Raw genomic sequence first — 19,263 nt, 5'->3', positions numbered from 1 at the left:
AGGATAATCCTAAGCTAGGACCCGTAGTCCCCGCCCTGCTGCACCTCTGGCAGGGCGAATAACAATCCATGGCTTCTTCATTACAAATGAATTTTTAATTTAAATCAGATTTTTAAAATTTAAATATTTTTTAAAAAGCCTTATTTAACATTAACTTTAAAATTATGACAGCCTTTGTTAAGGCCTTAATTTACTATAGTCTATTAAAATCATTTCAGTTTAAAGCAAATAATTAATTTGCAAGCAATACATATTTTCTGTCTGATGTTTTAAAGATAATCAAACCACTGAACTGCTGGAAGTCACTGGCTCAGCACCTGCAATCCAAGTTTGAATAGCTAACCCAGATTTTGACAGCACTGTGCAAATAGAGATTTTTTTTCATTTCAGTTTATTCAACTAGTTCAGTTCAATGGCTAGTTTATTTCCATGCCTAGTCTATTCCAAGCTAAGAAACTGATTGGGAATTGAAAAAGCAGGAAAGTTTGTTTTCCTCTTCCAATCTATGAATAAGAAGTAGGTGTGAGAGGATGAGATCTGTTAGTTCTAAATTCTTGAAGGATGTGGTGACCAGAACCAATCAGTTAAACTTGTTAACTACAAATAATATTTCCTTTGTTTAATAAATCACTTGGTTTTAACATGTTTTGAAAAACTTACTTATTTGTTCTTATGTATCCAGTACATTTAAGGTTTATTTACTTTAAAATGATGGTTTTGTGCATTTTTATTGAATTTTGAATTTCCATCCAAATAGAGCATGACACAAATCATGAGTCAAAAAATAAAAAATAATCTAGTAAAAAGATTTTTCTAATGTAATAAAAAATGTAAAATTAAGAATCTGAATAAATATGTGTTAAGCTAGATATAATTGCTTAAATACATGTGTATAGCTATAGTATATCCTCCTGGTTAGCAAAATGAAACACCAAATTTAGTGTAAAGGTTATATTTAATTGCAAATCAATGTGTTTTAATGGATATACCAACTGATGAGATTCAACCTTTCTTTAAGAAAATGTACAAATGCAAAACAAGATTAAAATCTGTTATTTAAATCAAGGTTTCTTGCTTGCTGCTTTAACTCATGATGAAAATGGACTGATGATGGGTCGTCGTGGGCCATAGGTGCATTGCTCAGGTAGTTCTACCTCTGACACTTCCAATAGAACAGGGGTTCTCAAACTGGGGGTTGTGACCCCTCAGGGAATAGAGAGGTTATTACATGGGGGGTCGCGAGCTGTCAGCCTTCGCCCCACAGCCCACTTCATCTCCAGCATTTATAATAGTATTAAATATTTTGTAAGTGTTCTTAATTTATAAGGGGGTTTGCTGTGTGAAAAGGGTCACCAGTACAAAAGTTTGAGAACCACTACAACAGAACATAAGTATCGTTTGCAAGGCAGAATGGCTAGAGCCTGGACTCTGGTGTGTGTCTAGCTGGCGGGACCCCTTGGTGATCTGATGCTCTGTGAGCTTTCCTTGCACTAGAAGAGCTTTTCTTTCTTGCTGGTGTTGTCTGTGTCAAATCGGAAAGCAGCCACACTTGCTCGAATTGCTTCCTAAGCCGGGCTTCTGGAGCTAGTCCTGTGACTTTGAGAGGGAACCGTGTATGCTGAGCCCACCGTCTCTGCCGGCAGTAGAGCTCCTTGGAGAACCTGGCTCACATCAGTTTTCTCCATTAACGTCCAGGGTACGTTTATTTATGGAAAAGACATTTGTCTCAATGCTGTGGAGCCAGTTAGTCTCGGTTATTCTCATACTAACTGTGAGGAATTAGCCAGCCACTGTGCCAGCTGCTGAGCTCCTCCTCTGAACCAGAGAATGGAGGGTGCCCCATGCTCTGGGAGGAGACAGGCTTCTGTTGGCTTGTTGTGTCCTCTGCGTTCTGCAGCCTCCACACAATGGTCGTTTTCTAGTGCTTCGGATTTTATCTTCTGCGTTGGGATTGGACTAACGTTAGCTGAACTCTGCACGTGGTCCCACCCTGCCAGGGCGCACTGCGAGCCGGCACGGATTCTCTTCGCTTTGGAAGCGAGCAGCGGGACGGTAACGCTCTGGTGGCTAGGTCCAAGATGGGCTTGGGGCATCCGCTGAGCCTGTCCATTGCAACTAGTGTGTGAAAGACTCTGTACTGTTGTGAACACGCAGCCATGCCCACTTCACCCCAAGGGCTGACTGCCCGGCAGCTGGCTGAGAGACCAAGCTGTCTCATCAGTGAATAAAGCTAACGCCCTCAAGCAGTGCAATGAGCACCAGGAAACGGCAGGTAACTTCCTAACCCTGCCTTGTGGGTCACCCCCCCGGCTTGTCTAATGTGATGTGGGGAGCTATTACATCCTCTCAGCCACTAACGGAAGGAATGGGGTGACTTCCTGCTGCTCCCTTCCACACCTGTCCTGGCGCTCAGAGAGGTGTCTGACTGAGAGTCGTGGTACGGCTGCCGCGGTGCGTGGAGTCACTGCACACCTCTGATTCTGTCGATCTGGGGCACTTCTGAGGCCCCCAGCAGCATAGTGCCTGAGCACCTGGCAGTCGCTCCTGTACCTAACCCCACACCACTGGGGGAGGCAGGGCCAGGCTGTTATCCCCATGGGTAGGGCCCTACCAAAATCACCATCCAGTTTGGTATATTTCAGGGTCATAGGATTTTTAAAATCTTAAATGTCATGGATTCGGATATTTAAATCTGAAATGTCATGGTGTTGTAGCACAGGGGCTCACAGCACCACGTGGGTTTGGCCCGGAGCCCATCTGTGTGCCAGGTCACAATGCAACTCACTCAGATTTGGCTTGGCTGCCCCTTCATCATGACAGGGGCAGTTGGGCCAGGGCTGAATGGTGCTGAGTCTCTGTGTGCCAGCCTGGGGCTCAGCCCCGCGGGATGCGAACAGCTGCTGCAGGGTAGATGCAGGGGTCCAGCTCACTCTCCAGCCCTCTCACCCCTGGGGTCTCCCATCTGCACCAGACCAGCGACCCATCTAGAACCATTCTGGGTCGCCACCCACAGGCTGGGAAACACTGGGCTAGACTCCCATCTGGCTCACACCACACAGGGTCGGGACTGCTCGGGGCTCAGATCAGAGATGTGCAGGCTGCTCCAGGTGCTGGCTGGGAGTGACAATCCTCTGAATGAGCCCTGAGCTCCATGCTAGGGCTGGGGGAGGTCTCCCGCAGGCCACATGTCTCCCCGGGGGACCTTCCAGGTTTCTTGCTTGCTGATTTAACTCACTGGGGTTTAAATCATCCCTCCTGGTGGGAGGAAGGCCTGAGTCAGCATCCAGACCTGTGCTGGGCTGGGCACTGCACAAACACAAAGGCAGGCATGGTCCCGCATAGTCTGACTAGCGAGAGTGGCTGCTGCTCTCAAATGAAGCTACAGGTCAGCAAAACGTCAGCACACATTCCAACCTGGCGTGTTTCTGGCTCCGCTGAACGGCTGGAGAAATTCCGGCACCACCCTCTGGTTTGCTCTGTGTACGTGGTCACTTTAATAACATTGTACAAGTGGTATTGAAAAGTCCCCATTACTGCATCCTCTGGGGCTACAAACAAAGGCTGGGGCAGTTCCCACACAGCTTAATGTGACACTAAGTGTCTGGAAGGGGCAGCTGATCCTTGAGTGCAGCTGCAATGTCCCCTGCTCCTTCTAGTGAGAAACTGTAGGTGAGGAGGGTCCGTGCGAAGACAAAGGAGAGCCCAAGCTGTGCAGCTGTGTCTGGCTTGTGGTCAGGCTGCATTCCCCAGAGATGTCACTGAGGAAGTGGGAGAGACGGTGATTTTCAGATTGTTTCAAGCTGTTGGCGATTGTTCAGATCAGACGCAGCGGGGGGGTAGGAGAGATGCTGCCCTGCACAGAAAGAGGGTCCCTGGAGCGCCTGCAATGGGAACCCTCACTCTGCATTTGCCGATTAGCCATGCTGGGGGCAGCCAAGGAGGAGTTAAACAGTGGGTGCAGAAATAAGCATTGCCTCTTATTTTGAGCCTGAGTCTTTTTGTGCTTCTCCTTGTACAGCTGCCATGAGCAGTGCTTCTGGCCTAGCGAGTGTTTCGGAGAAGCTGGCTCTTCCCAGTGCTTACTTCTTGCTTGTTGCCCCGGTACCTGAGCCTCCACTGCCAGCCCCACCTTCTCTCTGGTACCGTGCAGCTGTGAGAGCAGCTGCTAGTGACCCAGCGGGCTGCCCTGGCCGGTGGTGTGGTCAGTGTCTGCCTAAATCGCCTTTTGGCTACTTCGTTCTACTGAACAATTCAAACAACTGCGGCTTTAGGCCCTGCTCCAGCGGCCTTATTAAACGTGGGCACTGCCTGAAGTGATGTCCCGGGGGGTAGCACTGTGACTCGATGGACACATGCAGGCAGGGAAAGCTGGGGTTAAAAGAGAAGAAATGGGCCGTAACGTGTCAGCGTTTTCCTTCCCTTCAGAGGCTCTGGCAGATTCCATGGGGCTCTTCCTTAGTTTCCTTGTGCCCTGCAGTATGGTGAGTCTTTAATACTGCTCGGGGTGACGCGGGGGAGAGTGGCCCTGTGAGGGGGAGGACGCTGCTGGGGCTGTAGGCAGAGTAGAGCCTGGAGCAGGAGGCGTGTGGGGCTCTGTGTACATGTGCTGGGATGTTCTGAATACGTGGCGGTGTTTCCCTGCTGGTGCCTCGCAGACTGGTGTTTTGTAAGCCCCCCGGTGCTGGCAGGGGGTGCTCCGGGAGAAGCCATGCGTGCGTGAGCGCCAGGGTTGGAGGAGTTCTCTGGAATGCTTTGTGGTGTCTGTTACTGCAGCACTTAAGTCAGTCGCTTCCCCGCTCCGAGCCGAGCCCTGAACCCTGGCGCCTCGGGCGCTGTCTCCAGGCCCGTGACTGGTGATGACTCGCTCCTGACTACAGCGGAGCGCTGGGTGTTTGGATGCTGAGGGCGGTGTGGATCCAAGTCCTGCTCGCTGCCAGGGGGTACCTGCAGTATCTCCACAGTGCTGGGGGCACCTGCCCTCTTCCTCTAGTGCCCATGCTCAGCTCCCTTCCCTCCTCGCGCTCTCAGGGGCCGTGGGCCAGGACCGCACCTGCTGCAAGGGGAGTCTCTGCAGCCCACTGTTAACACGCAGGCAGGCCCCACTTATCATGGCTGGGGGGCTCTGACCTTCCTCCATGGGGTCATGAGCTCCTGGGCTTCAGTTCAGTAACAGCAGCTCCCTTCTCCTGTCACCAAGGGGCAGTTACAGTGGGAGAGCTGGTGGCTTGGCCTAGGTCACTTGGCAAGTCAGGTCAGTGGCCATCACAGCAACAGAGTCCTGGTCTTCTGACCGGCAGCCTGGTGCCCTCTTTGGAGGGTTAGCACTGGGCAAGCTGCTGCTCCGTTGCCCCAGCTCCTCCTGACTCCTTCCCTGCCCTGCACTCTGCTGCAGCTGGCCATGGGGAGGCCAAGGCGAATTGCTGCAGCTGCCAGGAGCCCTCTCTTGTCCCCAGCGCCATGCCCTGAGTTATGGGCCCTAGGTTATGGCCAGTTCCAAGGAGCCAAGTCCCTTCACGCTGGCCAGTTTTTTGAGGGCTAAAACAGGCTGCCCTGCTGCACTGTATCCTGCAGCCCGCAGCACCCGAGGAGGCTGGAGGGTTAGGTGCACTCAGCACTGGCTGCCATTAACTCTGTCTGCAGAGCACACAGATGTGCTTACTTAAGCTCACACTTTTGGGATCTGTCATTACCAACCCGAAGGCCTGGACAGGTTTCCCCTGGAATAAATCCACCCACTGGGTTTGGGGTCACTCCCATCCCATAACTCAGAGGGCATCAGGCCACAATGTTCCTGCTGAGGGGAGCTCGCCAAGGCCACGGCAGCGTGGGTGGGTGGGAGAAAGGAGACCAGGCGTCCTGGGAAGGTGATGGCCATGTGGTTGGCTACTTCCCTCCCTCCTGGGGGAGCCAGGCTGGCACAGCAGATGCAGTTGGCCATTGATTTCTGGGCATGACTGCTGAGATTTCCAAAGGCCCGGAAGGCCTTTTTCCATGTGAGGGAAGTGCTGCTCCCCAGGAACAGCTGAGCCCCCCATTCCCATCTCTGCAGGAGGCTTTTGGCCTTTGCTGTTGGATTTGACTGTGTCCAGATCCCCCCCTCCTCACACCTCACCATGTGCCAGCCTCACTCGGCCAGGTGCTGCTCCTGTGTCACACCAAACAGCGTTAAAGAAATAATTCCCAGCACCAATAAACCAGTGTTATTCCTTGCTAACCCACGTGGTTAGCCAGCAGTCAATATTAGACAGCTTGAGTCCGGGTCTTGCAGTGGTTCTTATTGAGAGCTAATGCACAAGATGTTCCCATAGGAAGCCACCTCCACTGTCATCTTCTTTCTTGCCACTCTCCTGTTCAGGGTCGGTGGCTTCTATAGACTTTGCTTATGGAGGGGCCTGCTGTTGTCAGGAATGTACCAGGCCTGAAATTGCAGAACTCACCAAGCATGTGGTATAATTTCACTCTGAGCTACCAGCCACAGAACTAGATCTCCTTAACCTCAGCAGGGAGCCGGGGTCCTCCCTCAGCTGTCTCACTGCTGGTGCAGCTGGGTGAATGCTCACTCAGTTGGATACAGCTTGTATCCACACCTGTCTGCAGAAATCTTGTGAGTCCTTTTTTGCCACATGAGAGTGGGGTTTGTATTTCACTCCTCGCTGTCCCATGGACTGAAGGGACAAGGCCACTCTCCTGGCTGCTCAAGAGTAGAATGGCCCTGGCCCTCAACCTTCGCTAAGTTTCAGAGTAGCAGCCCTGTTAGTCTGTATTCGCAAAAAGAAAAGGAGTACTTGTGGCACCTTAGAGACTAACCAATTTATTTGAGCATAAGCTTTCGTGAGCGATGAAGTGAGCTGTGGCTCACGAAAGCTTATGCTCAAATAAATTGGTTAGTCTCTAAGGTGCCACAAGTACAACCTTTGTTAACTAGCTCAGTTGGAGGCTTGTACCTTTCAGTCAAACGTATTTAAAGTGAAATACCCCCATTTATTTTACAAAGCACCAGAACTTAAGGCTTGCTTCTCTGATCAGTCAGAAACTGTCCCAAAATGCATTCCTCCGGCAAGAGGCCACAGAGAAACAATTCAGGCGAAAACCAGATTTTTGAGTGGTTTTTTTGCATAACACGGGGGTGAGTTATTGTGGTACGCACACATCATAATACTGTGGGGGGAGTGTGTACGCAGGTTTAACAGAGCTGTTTTAGCACTTGTGTCCCTGGTCTTGTGGGCTGCACAGTTACATTTCACTCCTGAAATGCTTTGGAACTCAGCCTCGACTTTTAGGTTAACTCCTAATTAAGTTAATCAGCTTTTTCATGACTGTGTTTTTTCAAGCAGCCCTTTCGGTTGAAGTCAGAACAGTCATGCTATTCATCCCTCAGTTTGCCTTGGAGCTGATGCTCAGCCCCTCTCTGACTTTCTGAGAGTACCGATTGCCCAGGCCTGCCTTGCCGTCTGGGTTGTGCTGGGGAACAGTCTCCTCAAGTCACTCTGGTGAGTTCACACACTGGGCACTCATGGCAGAGTGCAGAGAGCCTGCTGTCCATTGGAAGGGATTCCCCTGGTCTGACATTGGTCAGTGTGGGGACTCAAATGCTGCTTTTCCCCAGTGCAATTATAAAGGGCTTGTCTTGTCTGAGTTGCATTACCCCTGGCCTGCAGGGAATATCCGGGCGTGATTATCTAGACAACCCCTCCTGTGCAGGGTGCTTTACAGAGAGCTGAAACTGACAGCCTGTGGTGCACAGAACATGCAGTCTACCTGACCTACCCCACAAGAGGCAGTGGCCGGAAAAGGGGGGCTGGTGTGGGAGGGGGAGAGATGGAGCATGTGGGATGCAGCTCTGGTACTAGAATTTTTCATTCCACAGGAATCCAAAGCGTCTCTCAGACCGTGTGCCTGGCTCTGCACGTGGGTCGCTGGCCGGCCATTCTGCACCCGCAGCGCTGCAGGCCGGTGAAGGACTACGAGTCAGTTCAGTGAAGTGTAACAGTGCCGTTAGAATGTGAGCAGGACGCTGCCACCTGGCGTCCAGCCGCCTGCTACGGGGTCTTTACTGGCCCGAGGAGTCAGGACTCCACCACCGTGGCACCTCTGGCAGGGCAGTGCCCTAGTGCCACACTGAGGTGTCAAGGGCTGACTTGAGGGAACCAACACCACCTCTGCAGCACCTGTGTTTCCCTACCGAGTCCCCGTTTGAGTGTGAGCCTGGGCTCAGCGGGAGAGGGACCTAAGGTGAGATGTCTGTTGCAGGAGGCCAAGGACTGGTCTCTGCAGTGCTATGCTCTGAAAGCCTCAGAGAAAGTTTCTCTGCGCAGAAACAAGCCCTGTCAAACTCAGTTTACCTTGACATTGATACTGTTGGGTCTCTATGTGGGGAGACAAAACTATTTACTAAGTAGGTGGGCTCTGATGTCCTTTACAGAATGTGATCTGAAACATTTATTTTTCTCTGTGATTAGTCCCACCCCTGCATTATCTCCTTGTATTGCTGTTTATCAGCCACAGGGTAGCAGCCACAAGTATATGGTGTCAGATACAATTGTTCATGAAACTGGAGAAGACAAAGAAATGCCTTTGGGAAGGTTTCAAGTGCTAATTGTGTCACACCAAACTGAGTGCTAAAGAAATTGTTCAAAACACATAAAAAACTAGTGTTACTCCTCCTTAGCCCAAGTGGTTAGCCAGTATTCAGGGTGTTGTAGGTTGCCTCCGCTAGGAAGAGAAATTGATACGGGGATCGTGTATTTCTTTGGTGCAGTCCTGTTTATTTTGTTTCCTTGAACATAGTAGGAATCAAACAGGAGGCTATTTCTTTGCTCACAATTCCAAGCCTCTTTCAGCCAACACTCTGCCCAAAAAGCATTCTCTCTTTACTTTCTCTCATGGCCAGACTACAAGAACTTCTCTTGTCTCCTGATTTTCTGCTTGCTTCTGGCTGACGCAGCTCCATCAGAAAAGACCCAGCCCCATGTTTGCATTCAGTCTAATCTCTGGGCTGTGGCTTCCATTGTAATTGCTCCCTTGTGTAGTCTGGATGGAAGGTAGCCAGCATGCCCATCAGCTGCAGTGAGGTTTCACTCAGGACTAGATCAAAGCTCATTAGCCAGCTGTTAATGCGTGCCAGCAGGGTCCACAGGGACAGTTAGTCCGTGGTGGGCTAGTGCGGGGTAGAGTCACACCCCAGCTTTCTGTGAACTAAATGTCTGTGTAGGCAAGCCCCAAGTCTGGCTGCTGCTAGTTCACTCTAAAATTCAGACCCTGATGAGTCCTTGCCATGAGCCCTTAGAAAATCTGTTATCCAGCTCCTGGATCCACTCAAGTTCTGGCCCGAAATTCTATCATTGAAGGAGAGCACAAGGGTTGCTGCTCCTGTTGCGTTTCACGCGGCGGGTTCCCAACGCGTCCTGGCGCTAGAGTGCTTAATCCAGCATGTCACTAGGATCTACCATGGCCCAACCAATGTTTGCCTCCATTACCCTCCAAATATACTATAAAAATAGAGGACAAGTGCGTCGTTTCCCCTGGTTCACCAGAGAGGTCCGGCCTCTGACACATCCTGGGCCCTGAGTATGTGTTTGTAAAATCCGTAGCCAGCACCTGGATCAGGCTGGCCCTAGCTCATTTTTCGCACAGACCCCTTCTGTTCAGACAGCAAGTGTATCCACCCTAGTACGTCAGAGAATCCTGTGCTCCAGAGCAGCCACAGTATCATAGAATCATAGAATATCAGGGTTGGAAGGGACCCCTGAAGGTCATCTAGTCCAACCCCCTGCTTGAAGCAGGACCAATTCCCAGTTAAATCATCCCAGCCAGGGCTTTGTCAAGCCTGACCTTAAAAACCTCTAAGGAAGGAGATTCTACCACCTCCCTAGGTAACGCATTCCAGTGTTTCACCACCCTCTTAGTGAAAAAGTTTTTCCTAATATCCAATCTAAACCTCCCCCACTGCAACTTGAGACCATTACTCCTCGTTCTGTCATCTGCTACCATTGAGAACAGTCTAGAGCCATCCTCTTTGGAACCCCCTTTCAGGTAGTTGAAAGCAGCTATCAAATCCCCCCTCATTCTTCTCTTCTGCAGGCTAAACAATCCCAGCTCCCTCAGCCTCTCCTCATAAGTCATGTGTTCTAGACCCCTAATCATTTTTGTTGCCCTTCGCTGGACTCTCTCCAATTTATCCACATCCTTCTTGTAGTGTGGGGCCCAAAACTGGACACAGTACTCCAGATGAGGCCTCACCAATGTCGAATAGAGGGGAACGATCACGTCCCTCGATCTGCTCGCTATGCCCCTACTTATACATCCCAAAATGCCATTGGCCTTCTTGGCAACAAGGGCACACTGCTGACTCATATCCAGCTTCTCGTCCACTGTCACCCCTAGGTCCTTTTCCGCAGAACTGCTGCCTAACCATTCGGTCCCTAGGCTGTAGCGGTGCATTGGATTCTTCCATCCTAAGTGCAGGACCCTGCACTTATCCTAATTGAACCTCATCAGATTTCTTTTGGCCCAATCCTCCAATTTGTCTAGGTCCTTCTGTATCCTATCCCTCCCCTCCAGCGTATCTACCACTCCTCCCAGTTTAGTATCATCCGCAAATTTGCTGAGGGTGCAATCCACACCATCCTCCAGATCATTTATGAAGATATTGATTCGAGGCCAGGATTGGAAATGGCGGCGTTCTCTTTGGATTGGGCTCCCAGAGCACGGTACCTGGGCAGATTGAGAGTGCTGAATGCTTCTGTGCCGCTTCCAGAGGCGTTGTGAGGAGAGCCAGGCCTCAGCCCGGGGAGCTCAGGATGGCCAAGGGTCTGGTTTGGATGCCTTGTAGTCCCAGCAAGCCAGACATGCAAGAGATTTTCCCCATTGCCTGTCTCAGCAAGGAGCAGCCATTCAGACGTAGAGAACTGCTGTGGGTAGGCAGTTCCACCTGGCGGACGCCCGTTAGCCCTGTGGCCGTCACAGCGCTCTGCAGAGCAGCCAGCCGCCCTGCGGGCCATCCTAACCAGGCAGTAGGGCTTAGTCTTTAAAAGGTGCTCACCCGGCGTCTGGACATAGAGAATCGTGTTCTAAAGCTCCAGCCACGGCCGGATACGGATGTGACTCGACACTGGGCACCAGGCTTTGTAGTCTTCACAGCCATTGTCCAGGCAGGGTGGGGAGGCTCCTTCTGCCTGCCCTTCAGTTGAGCTAACGAATCCCAGGCTGGGCGGGGCATGGTGGTGCAATGCCCTCTGTCCCCATGGGCTGAGGAGTCTCTTCTGGGGGATTTTCCTCTCCCTGGGCTGTGCTGGGTGTTAAGTATGCTGGTGCAGGCCCTGGCAGGCCAGCATGGCCCTTTGGGTGCTCTGGGATGGCGCGGTGACCCAGCAGAGCAGTTCCTCTCATCCCCTGCCCGTGCGAGGCTCACTCCGAGGAGTTTCTGGGAGGCTGAGCTCACTGGTCGAACGGGGCCAGCTGTAGATGAATATGAAAATGTCAAGCTCAAGCATGTGGCCATCAGGGCCTTGAGCTAAGGCGCTCCCTCCACGTTAGTGTCTGTGAAACCTTCTCTACAAGTCGGGTTTGCTTGGGTCTGGAATGTGTTCTGCTGTCTGGCATGTGCCCCCTGCAGCTATGCAGCGGGGCCGGGTGATTGCCCTCGCTGTCTCCGTGAATTCCCCTGCTCCTGGGCAGGATGGCTGCACAGCCATCCCCGCAGCTCCCAGGAAGCTGGGCCACTAGCTGCATGTGGTACGAAGAGCTGTTTGTGCAGATGTTGTGCTCCTTGTGGGGGTCCAGGAGCTCGGAGCTGGGCCTTGTGTTCTGCTCGTGTGGGCTGAGTGCAAGGAGCTGCAGTGTGGGTATCGCATGGTGACGGCGGAAGCAAGCTGTGGGCCCCACGGCTGGGCAGGGCTTGCGGTGGGAATGCAGCTGGGATGGGGCCCTGAGCCATCTCCGCCAAAGGAGTGTCCTACCCATTGTGCGTGGGCGAAGGAGGATCCCCCTGGTCTCCCTGCGGAGCAGCAGTGGGTGGGGCAGGCAGTGTCACGCTCCATCACAGCCCTGGCTTTGGTTCTCCATTTCTGTGGCCCCTTCCGAGGGGTGATCTGCGGCCAGCAGACTTCCTGTGGCCCAGATGCAAGCTGCGCTGTCTGAGGGACCCCTTGTGGGAGACACCTCTGTTCGTTGCCTCTTCTCTCAACGCTTGTGGGTGTCCGCTGTGCTGCTTCCTCCAGGCTGGGCGGGCTGGCTGGCTGCGTTTTCTCCCTAGCCCCACCCCAGCGGGTCCCTGACCACCACTTTTAGGTAGGTCTGGAGCTTGTTGCTGGAATACAGGCAGGAATCCTGTTTCTGAAGCCATTCCCCCTGCCGGAGCAGCTGGGGGAACTCGGCATCTTGGGCGCTTCGCTATTCACCTTCGATGTATAAAGTACTCAACATCTGCCTCGAGTTGGACAGCCCCCCAAGCTCTGCGCTGCCTTGGCCTCCCTCCACGTGAGAGCGGGAGGCTGGGAACGGGATCGGGTAGCGAGCAGTAAATGCTGAATTGCCCTTTGTCCGTCTCTCTTCCGATTGCCAGCTGGTAGCCTGAGCGGCGCGTACAGGCAGCTGGCTGCAGACAGGCCAGTTTGCACGCTCCTGGGTGGACAGTTAGACCGACCTTGCTTGGGGGATGTTCAGCAGTGCCTGGCCTGGCCCCGGCCAGTTCTCCAGCCACGTGGCCCGTGCCTGGCCAGTGCTCTCCTTGAGCTAGGTGGGCTGTGCTGGGGAAGACCTGCTCAGCCTGCATTGCCGGCCCTTGACACGGTCTCCTTTTCCTGTCGCGTGGCTCCAGGTGCCGCGCATTGACGCTCAGCCCCCGCAGCAGCCCCCGTGCGGTTCTGATGGCTGGACCCTGTTCAGGCTGAGAGGGCTCGCTGACTGCATCGCTGGAGGGGTGGGGAGCAGGTGCTGCTAGGCACTGGGATTCCCACAAGCTCCCCTCTAGGGAAGGGGCTTTACAGTGGCCATCCCCCCTGCACCTGTTTGCAGATGGGCTTGGGGGGGAGGGAGTCTCCCAAGCGTTGGAGCAGTGGCTATCATCTGCTGCAGGGATGCTCCCCTCTCCTCCCCCAGATGGGCCGCCACCGCTTGGGCACACCTCAGGCTGGGGTGTCCGCACTGCTTGCCCCACCCTGGCCGAGCCAGGCTGGGGTGAACAGCCCGCAGGAGAGAGCGGAGTCCTTGTTCACGCTGCTTCCCCCGTTCCTGTGTGCCCTCCTGACATGGTACCCGAGGGGCCTAGGCAGTCTCTGAGCTCTGGGACTGTTTGGCAGGGGCAAGGCAGGAGTGCCCCCTTGGTTAGCCCTGAGCAATGGGCTTTGCCCCAGAGCCTCGCAGACCCTCCCTGCTGGGGTGATCCAGCCTCTCACTGGGCCTTCGCCAGTGCTCCTGCTCCGCCTCTCCCATAGCTCTGTGCTCATCTCTCTCCTCTGGCCCGCGGCTGCCTGGTGCTGGCTGTGACCTCGCAGGGCTTCAGCTGGGATTTGAACTGGTGCCATGGTGTTTTCTTGCCTAGCTGTGCAGCCAGGTATTTGCCTCTCCTCTGAGGTGCTTTGTTCTCTTCCTGTGGCCAAAGCTCCTGCCGGGTCCTGTCCCTCTGGGCCACTCCTGTTTCAAACCAGGAGTTGTGTTTCTGGGTTAACCCCTTCCTGTCCCAGGCTGTGTCAGGTAGAGATAAAGCCGAGGTGTGGGTTGAAAACTGGCCCTCCGGGTATGTCAGAGAGAGGAGACAGTTTTTCCGAAGTGGGGGATCATTTGGGAAGGGGAGATGCTGGAGCGGAAAGCCCAAGAACAGAGCTGGTAACAGACAGACATGTCTGCTCCTGAAATGTAACCTGTGAAATCTGGGCACTTGGCAAGCAGGTTAGTGCATGCCAGGGCGGTCGGAGCCTCCCAGTGCCCTGTGTGTGGCACGGAGAGGGTGGCCTTCTCCTTTGGCCTAGTTAATGTCCTGACTGCAATTCTGGGCACAGGGCTGCTCCCACGTAGAGATGAGAAAACAACCGTGCCGCCTTTTCAGTGCGGGTTTTTTCTGGAAGTTGAGGCTCTGAGAATTCAGATTGAGGTGCTCGTTTGTAACAGGGAGGGGAGTTAATCACTGGACCAGCTTCCTTAGCGACATGGCGGATTCTCACCACTTGGAGTTGTTAAATCCAGCCTCTAGCTCCAGCGGAAGCAATGAGCTCCGTGAGGGAATCACTAGGTGAGGCTCTGTGGCCTGTGTTAGGCAGGAAGCCAGCCTAGTCCCTTTTGATGGTGAAGTCGGACTCCCCTTGAGCCAGAGCGCTGCTGGCTGTTGCATTGGCCAGGCTGAAAGCTGTTGGCTCCAGGAGCTGGATTCAGAGCCCCGGGCTCACTCCGCAGGAAATGAGCCCCAGGAGGCAACTCAGCGGGTTCTCCAGGAAACAGACACGGGCTCAGTCGCTCTGAGGATGAGGAGGAACCTGCTTGCTGGAAAACTGCAAAGCAGAACACTTCAGAGTCACCGAGAAGGGCCTGAACTCTTTGACGAGCTCCTTGGGAGACCAGGTTGGATATCCCCACCCTTTGGGGCCTTTGAGCACCCGCCCTAACACAGCTAGCCAGCTCCCCCTGCTTTCCCTCCCCAGGGTTCCCATCTTGTTCCTGGGTTGAGCAGACTCCATCCGAGCCCGTCAGCACCTGTGCAGTCCCTGGGGCGCAGCAGCTATGGCTCCCATGGGGAAGTCAAGCTACAGAGGCGGCCGTGGGCCCTTAGTTTCTTTGGCTGGGATTCAGCAGCTGGAAGGGAGAGTTACAGCCTCAGAGACCAGCCCGCTCTGGGTTAGGAGCAGCAGCCCAGACAGAGGAGCTGGTTGGAACGGCCTGGCACTGGCCTTTGATGGTGGAGGAGAAGCCAGCCGCTACCCGGCTGGGCATGTGCCGCTCTTCTGGCGCACAGAGTGGCTAGTCCTCAGCTTTGGCATGCTGCCTGCCTCTCCTGCAAACTCCCTCTGGGCCCAGGCTCTGGAGAGACTATGCCAGGGCCCTGACTGCTGCTCCCTTAGGCTCTTTTATTGACCAGATCAAAGCATTATTGATTATCTCCAGTAGGCTTCCTTCAAAGGGCACTGTTTGCTTAATTGCCTTCCCCTCCCCCGCTCAATCCCTGCCTTTGAAAGGGGCTCCCAGTGGGGGAGGATAGCACCATAAGCACAGAGGCACTGCAGGAGAGTTCCTAGTAGGGATACAGTCCCCGGACCCCAGTTGGGGCAGGGCTCCAGACTGAGCTTTGCAGGGGGAGCCATTGCGGGATAGAAGTCAACGTGCCTTCGGGGGGGATTCCAGGCTTCAGAGACTCTGACCCTCCACTCGATGTGGCTCGGAGCTGGGGTGTTCCTTTGTGACTCCTCTCAGCAGCCCAGCCCCGGGCTCTGCCCCTTCTCTGCCAGCGCTCCCCCGAGAGAAGGGAGCTTTTCCAGTTGGCCTGTGTTCAGGACAGGCCATCGGCATGCAGTTCATGGGCTCTGCAGCTTGTGTGCGCTGGGGCACGGCACCCCTAGACTGCCTGGGCGGAGCTGCAGGGAGGGCCATGGATTTGGGCGACAGACGATCCCTCTGGGGCTTCAGATGTAGTAAATCCAGACTGCTCGAAGTCCCAATTCTGAAGGAAATTGAAACCGTCTGGGCGTCTCTTACCAGACCGTGTTTAACCCTTGCTGGGCTGGACTAGATCATGGTGCAGTGGTCCCGAGGGCTGTATGGACGTCTGTAGTGTTGGGCACGGAAAGCGTGTGGGTGTGTATCTCACTTTGCACAGTGAAGCCATTGTAACAGATGTCCCAGTGCACACCGGGGGTTCCCATCACAGCAGTTCCCAGCTCCTGAGCGTTGGGATCAGGACTGTAGCGTTGAAAGTGCAGCCTTGTTCAGCTTCCGGGTTCCACCAGGGCCTGGGTGTTGGCGTCCTGGCCAGGAGGGTTCCCTGCATTCCCCCGTCGGTCAGGCCTGAGCTTGCTGCCTGTCAGCAGGACAGAGAGCAGTCGGGGCAGAAGGCGGACGTGTCCTGCACTGTGTTCCCCAGGCTCAGGCGCTGTGTGGACGGGGAAGAGCAGTGAGAAACGTCGCCTCGGGCAGTGGAGTGGCACACGGAGCTGCGTCCTGGTGCTAGCTGGGAGGCTGCTCAGAGGCTGCTTTTCACTTTGGCCTTCTCTTTTCTGAGCTGGAAGGACTTGTTCTGGCCTGGCACGAGCTAGCGCGGGGAGCCTTAGTGCTGACAGGGCAGTTTGCGGCTTAGCCCGAGCGTTTATCACGCCCTTCCGACTCGCGGGGAAGCTACAGTGTGCCCTGTCGGCACTATGGCTGCACCCCATGATGGTTGTGGAGCAGATATTGGCTAACGGGGTAAAGTCCTAGGCCGTGTCTTCACTACAGAAGGGCAGGGTTTGCAGTGAGGTGCTTACTGCGCCTTTGCTGGGCTGCTGAGCCGAAGCGCAGACGGGGGCGAGGACAAACCTGGGTGGGGAGGTAGTTCTGACCTGCTTGGGCAGTGAAGTCAAGTCACAGCCTGGTGAGCGGGGGGTCCTGGAGCCGGGCCTAGGCAGAGCTGCCCACAGGGGGCCCCCAGCACCTTTCTCCCCCACCCGTTAACCGAGCCGTTCCCCAGCCGTTCTGCCCCCAGGCCAATCTCTGCGCTCATGGGGCTGAGTCCTCTTGTCAGTCTGGCCCCAGTTGTGGGTGCTGAGCCCTGGGAATGTGGCCTGGAGCTGGGGGGAGCCCCTTGCCTGGAGTGGGAGCACCCCCTCCCTGCCCTGCTGCCCCTTAAGCGTGGCAGCCCTCTCCAGGGCGCTCTGGGTCAGAATGCTCTGAAGCGGGTGTGTAGTGAAAGAAGCAGGCTGTGTTCCCAGTGTCTCTACTGTTACTGCTCCCAGGGTGACCCCAGCACATGCCCAGTCCTGGATTCCCCCCAAAAACGTTTGTTATGCGTGTCCAGCCCTCTCCTGGGCAGCCCAGATGTGTTAGGTGTGTAGCCCCTCTCACGGGATCGGGACACAGCAGTCTGCCTCAGCTCGAGTTACCCACCCAGTTCACAACGCTGGGTTAGTTCTAATTAAAGAATAAAACGAGTGTATTTAATTGCAAGGAGAGAGCTGTTCAGGGTACAAGTAAAGAGGCACGAAAGTCAGAAATGGTTCCAAGAGAAATAAAGATAAATCGCTTCCCAAGCTGGGCTTGGCTCACGGTGAAGTCCATGAGCACGTGTCCAGTAACGCTGCTGACCAAACCCTCCGGCCAGGATCTGCTCCCAAAGCCCAATAAGCATTTCTTTCCTGGTCTTAGGTGAACAGGAGAGAGATGGGCGGGGAGAGAGAACCAGGGGGTTGCCCCTCACTTTTATAGTTCAGTCCTCTTTTGAAATGCATTGTCCTGAGGGTGACCCCTAGGTAAAGGTTTTTCTCCCTGAGAGCCAGGAGACAAGGAGTCGGGGGTGCGGGGAGAGGTTCCATGCTGCTGTTTGCTGAGATCAGATCTGTTTGTTCCTGCCCCGTCCTTGCCAACGAATGGCCACTTGGTAGTCGATGGCCCGTCAGCTTTGATGGCACCTGCCTGGCTGGGGCGACAACTTGTCCTTTGTCTTTGAGAAGCAGGTTTACCTCCCCTCCCCCAGACTTGCCTGGCAAACGCCCTTCAGTCATGAGTTCGGCTTCTGCTCAGAGCGTTACATAGAATGCTGCTCCAGCCCTGTCCCTGAGATGTCCCCAGGCGTATCTGTACACAGATTACTGCCGTGGTGTGCAGGGTGTGGCGGCGGGGGCGTTCTGTCACAGCGGGGCACTCGAGAAATGGGTCTACACTTAGAATTCACATGTCCCTCTCTAGGTGTGGAACTGTTATGCTGACCTAGACCCCGGTGTGGGTGTGGCCAGGACAGCAGCAGGATTCTCCCACCAGACTAGCTATTGCCGCTCAGGGAGGCAGCTTAACTGCAGCCATGGAAAAACCCCTAGGAAACGTCTCCGCCCCCCAGGCATGGCCTGCATCTCCCCAGGTCCTGCTGGGGCCTGTTTCACGCTGTCTTCCCCTGCTGAGAGCTGAGAGGCTGACCCCTTCCCCTGTACGCTTCCCGCGGGAGGCTGCTCTTGCTTCATCTGAGCTGCACCCCTTCCCCAGGGTACCCCTTGGCCCCACCGGTGACCTCCTTTCCTGCCTTCCTTTCAGCCGTGGGCACTCGGGCGCGGATCCTCTTCACCGAGGAGCCGTCCTCTCAGGACGCCTTGCAGGGCCGCAGCGCCATCCTGCGCTGTGAGGTGGAGGAGCTGAGCGGCGTGGAGTTCGAGTGGCTGCACGATGGGCTCTTCATCCAGGACACCGAGCGCCGCTTCCAGGAGGGCAGCAACCTGAAGTTCACCGCCGTGGATCGGCAGCAGGACGCCGGGGGCTTCCAGTGCGTGGCCAGGAGCACGGTCACGGGAGAGGAGGCCCGAACGGCCAACGCATCTTTCAACATCAAGTGTGAGTACGAGAGCAGGGCCAGTGAGCCTGCCCCAGGCACGCTCCTCCTGACCCAGACTCCCGGGGTGGGCACATGGGAGCGGGTACAGCCCTCCTTCCTGCTGCCTTTTCCTTGCCGAGACATCCCCTCAGCTGGTGTCCGCTTTCCCAGAGCTTGCTAACGGCCTGGCTCCTTCCTTTGATGTATGCTGCGGAGCGGCACGCACCACGGCCACTGGTCTCCAGGCCTGGCCCAGTCACCCCTCCCCTCCGCAGAGAGACACAGTGACCCAGTGAGTCCTCAGGGATGTGGCCGGGGTGGGGCCAGGTTGTTCTTCCCTTGGAGCTGTCAAAGTGAGTGAAGAGCTGGGCTGTACACAGAGTGGTTCCTACAAGACCCAGCAGATGTGCTGTCTGACTCCTCGGTGGGTAAGTGGGAGCAGAGGGACTGACCAGGTTAGGAGGGGCGATTTCTAGCTGGGAGCTGTGCCAGGCTGTGGGACTATGGGCTGGAGGAGTGGGTGGGAGACCTTGGCACTTTGAGCTGCCAAACTGGACCAAAGCCTAGGCAGGGATCTGCAGTGCCCACCACCCGGAGAATGGGCTGGGAGCTGGGATAGGTCTTTCCTGTGGGCGTTACCCTTCTCCTGCTCTCCGCCTTCCCTCCACCACACCAGGCACAAGCCTTCAGACATGGCTATTAGAAAAGAGCTCCCCTGTTACCATGTGAGGCCAGGCCACCCCCGACCACCTGCCAGCTCGGTGGGGAGCTATGCCCCAGCCTGGCAA

The 19,263-nt window shown here is 54.8% G+C and overlaps 1 protein-coding gene across 2 annotated transcripts in view; it reads left to right on the top strand.

Moving 5' to 3' along the window:
* PTK7 (protein tyrosine kinase 7 (inactive)) overlaps window positions 1-19,263 on the top strand; it is a 95,956-nt gene that overhangs the window by 57,373 nt on the left and 19,320 nt on the right. For both annotated transcript variants that reach the window (XM_084624476.1, XM_084624477.1), the window contains exon 2: window positions 18,202-18,495. In XM_084624476.1, coding sequence (XP_084480602.1) covers window positions 18,202-18,495 — 294 coding nt within the window. The remainder of the gene's footprint in view (window positions 1-18,201; window positions 18,496-19,263) is intronic.

The sequence above is a fragment of the Lepidochelys olivacea genome, assembly GCF_965140295.1.
Source record: "Lepidochelys olivacea isolate rLepOli2 genome assembly, chromosome: 3".
Taxonomy (NCBI): domain Eukaryota; kingdom Metazoa; phylum Chordata; order Testudines; family Cheloniidae; genus Lepidochelys; species Lepidochelys olivacea.
This window is presented reverse-complemented; position numbering and strand designations above follow the sequence as displayed.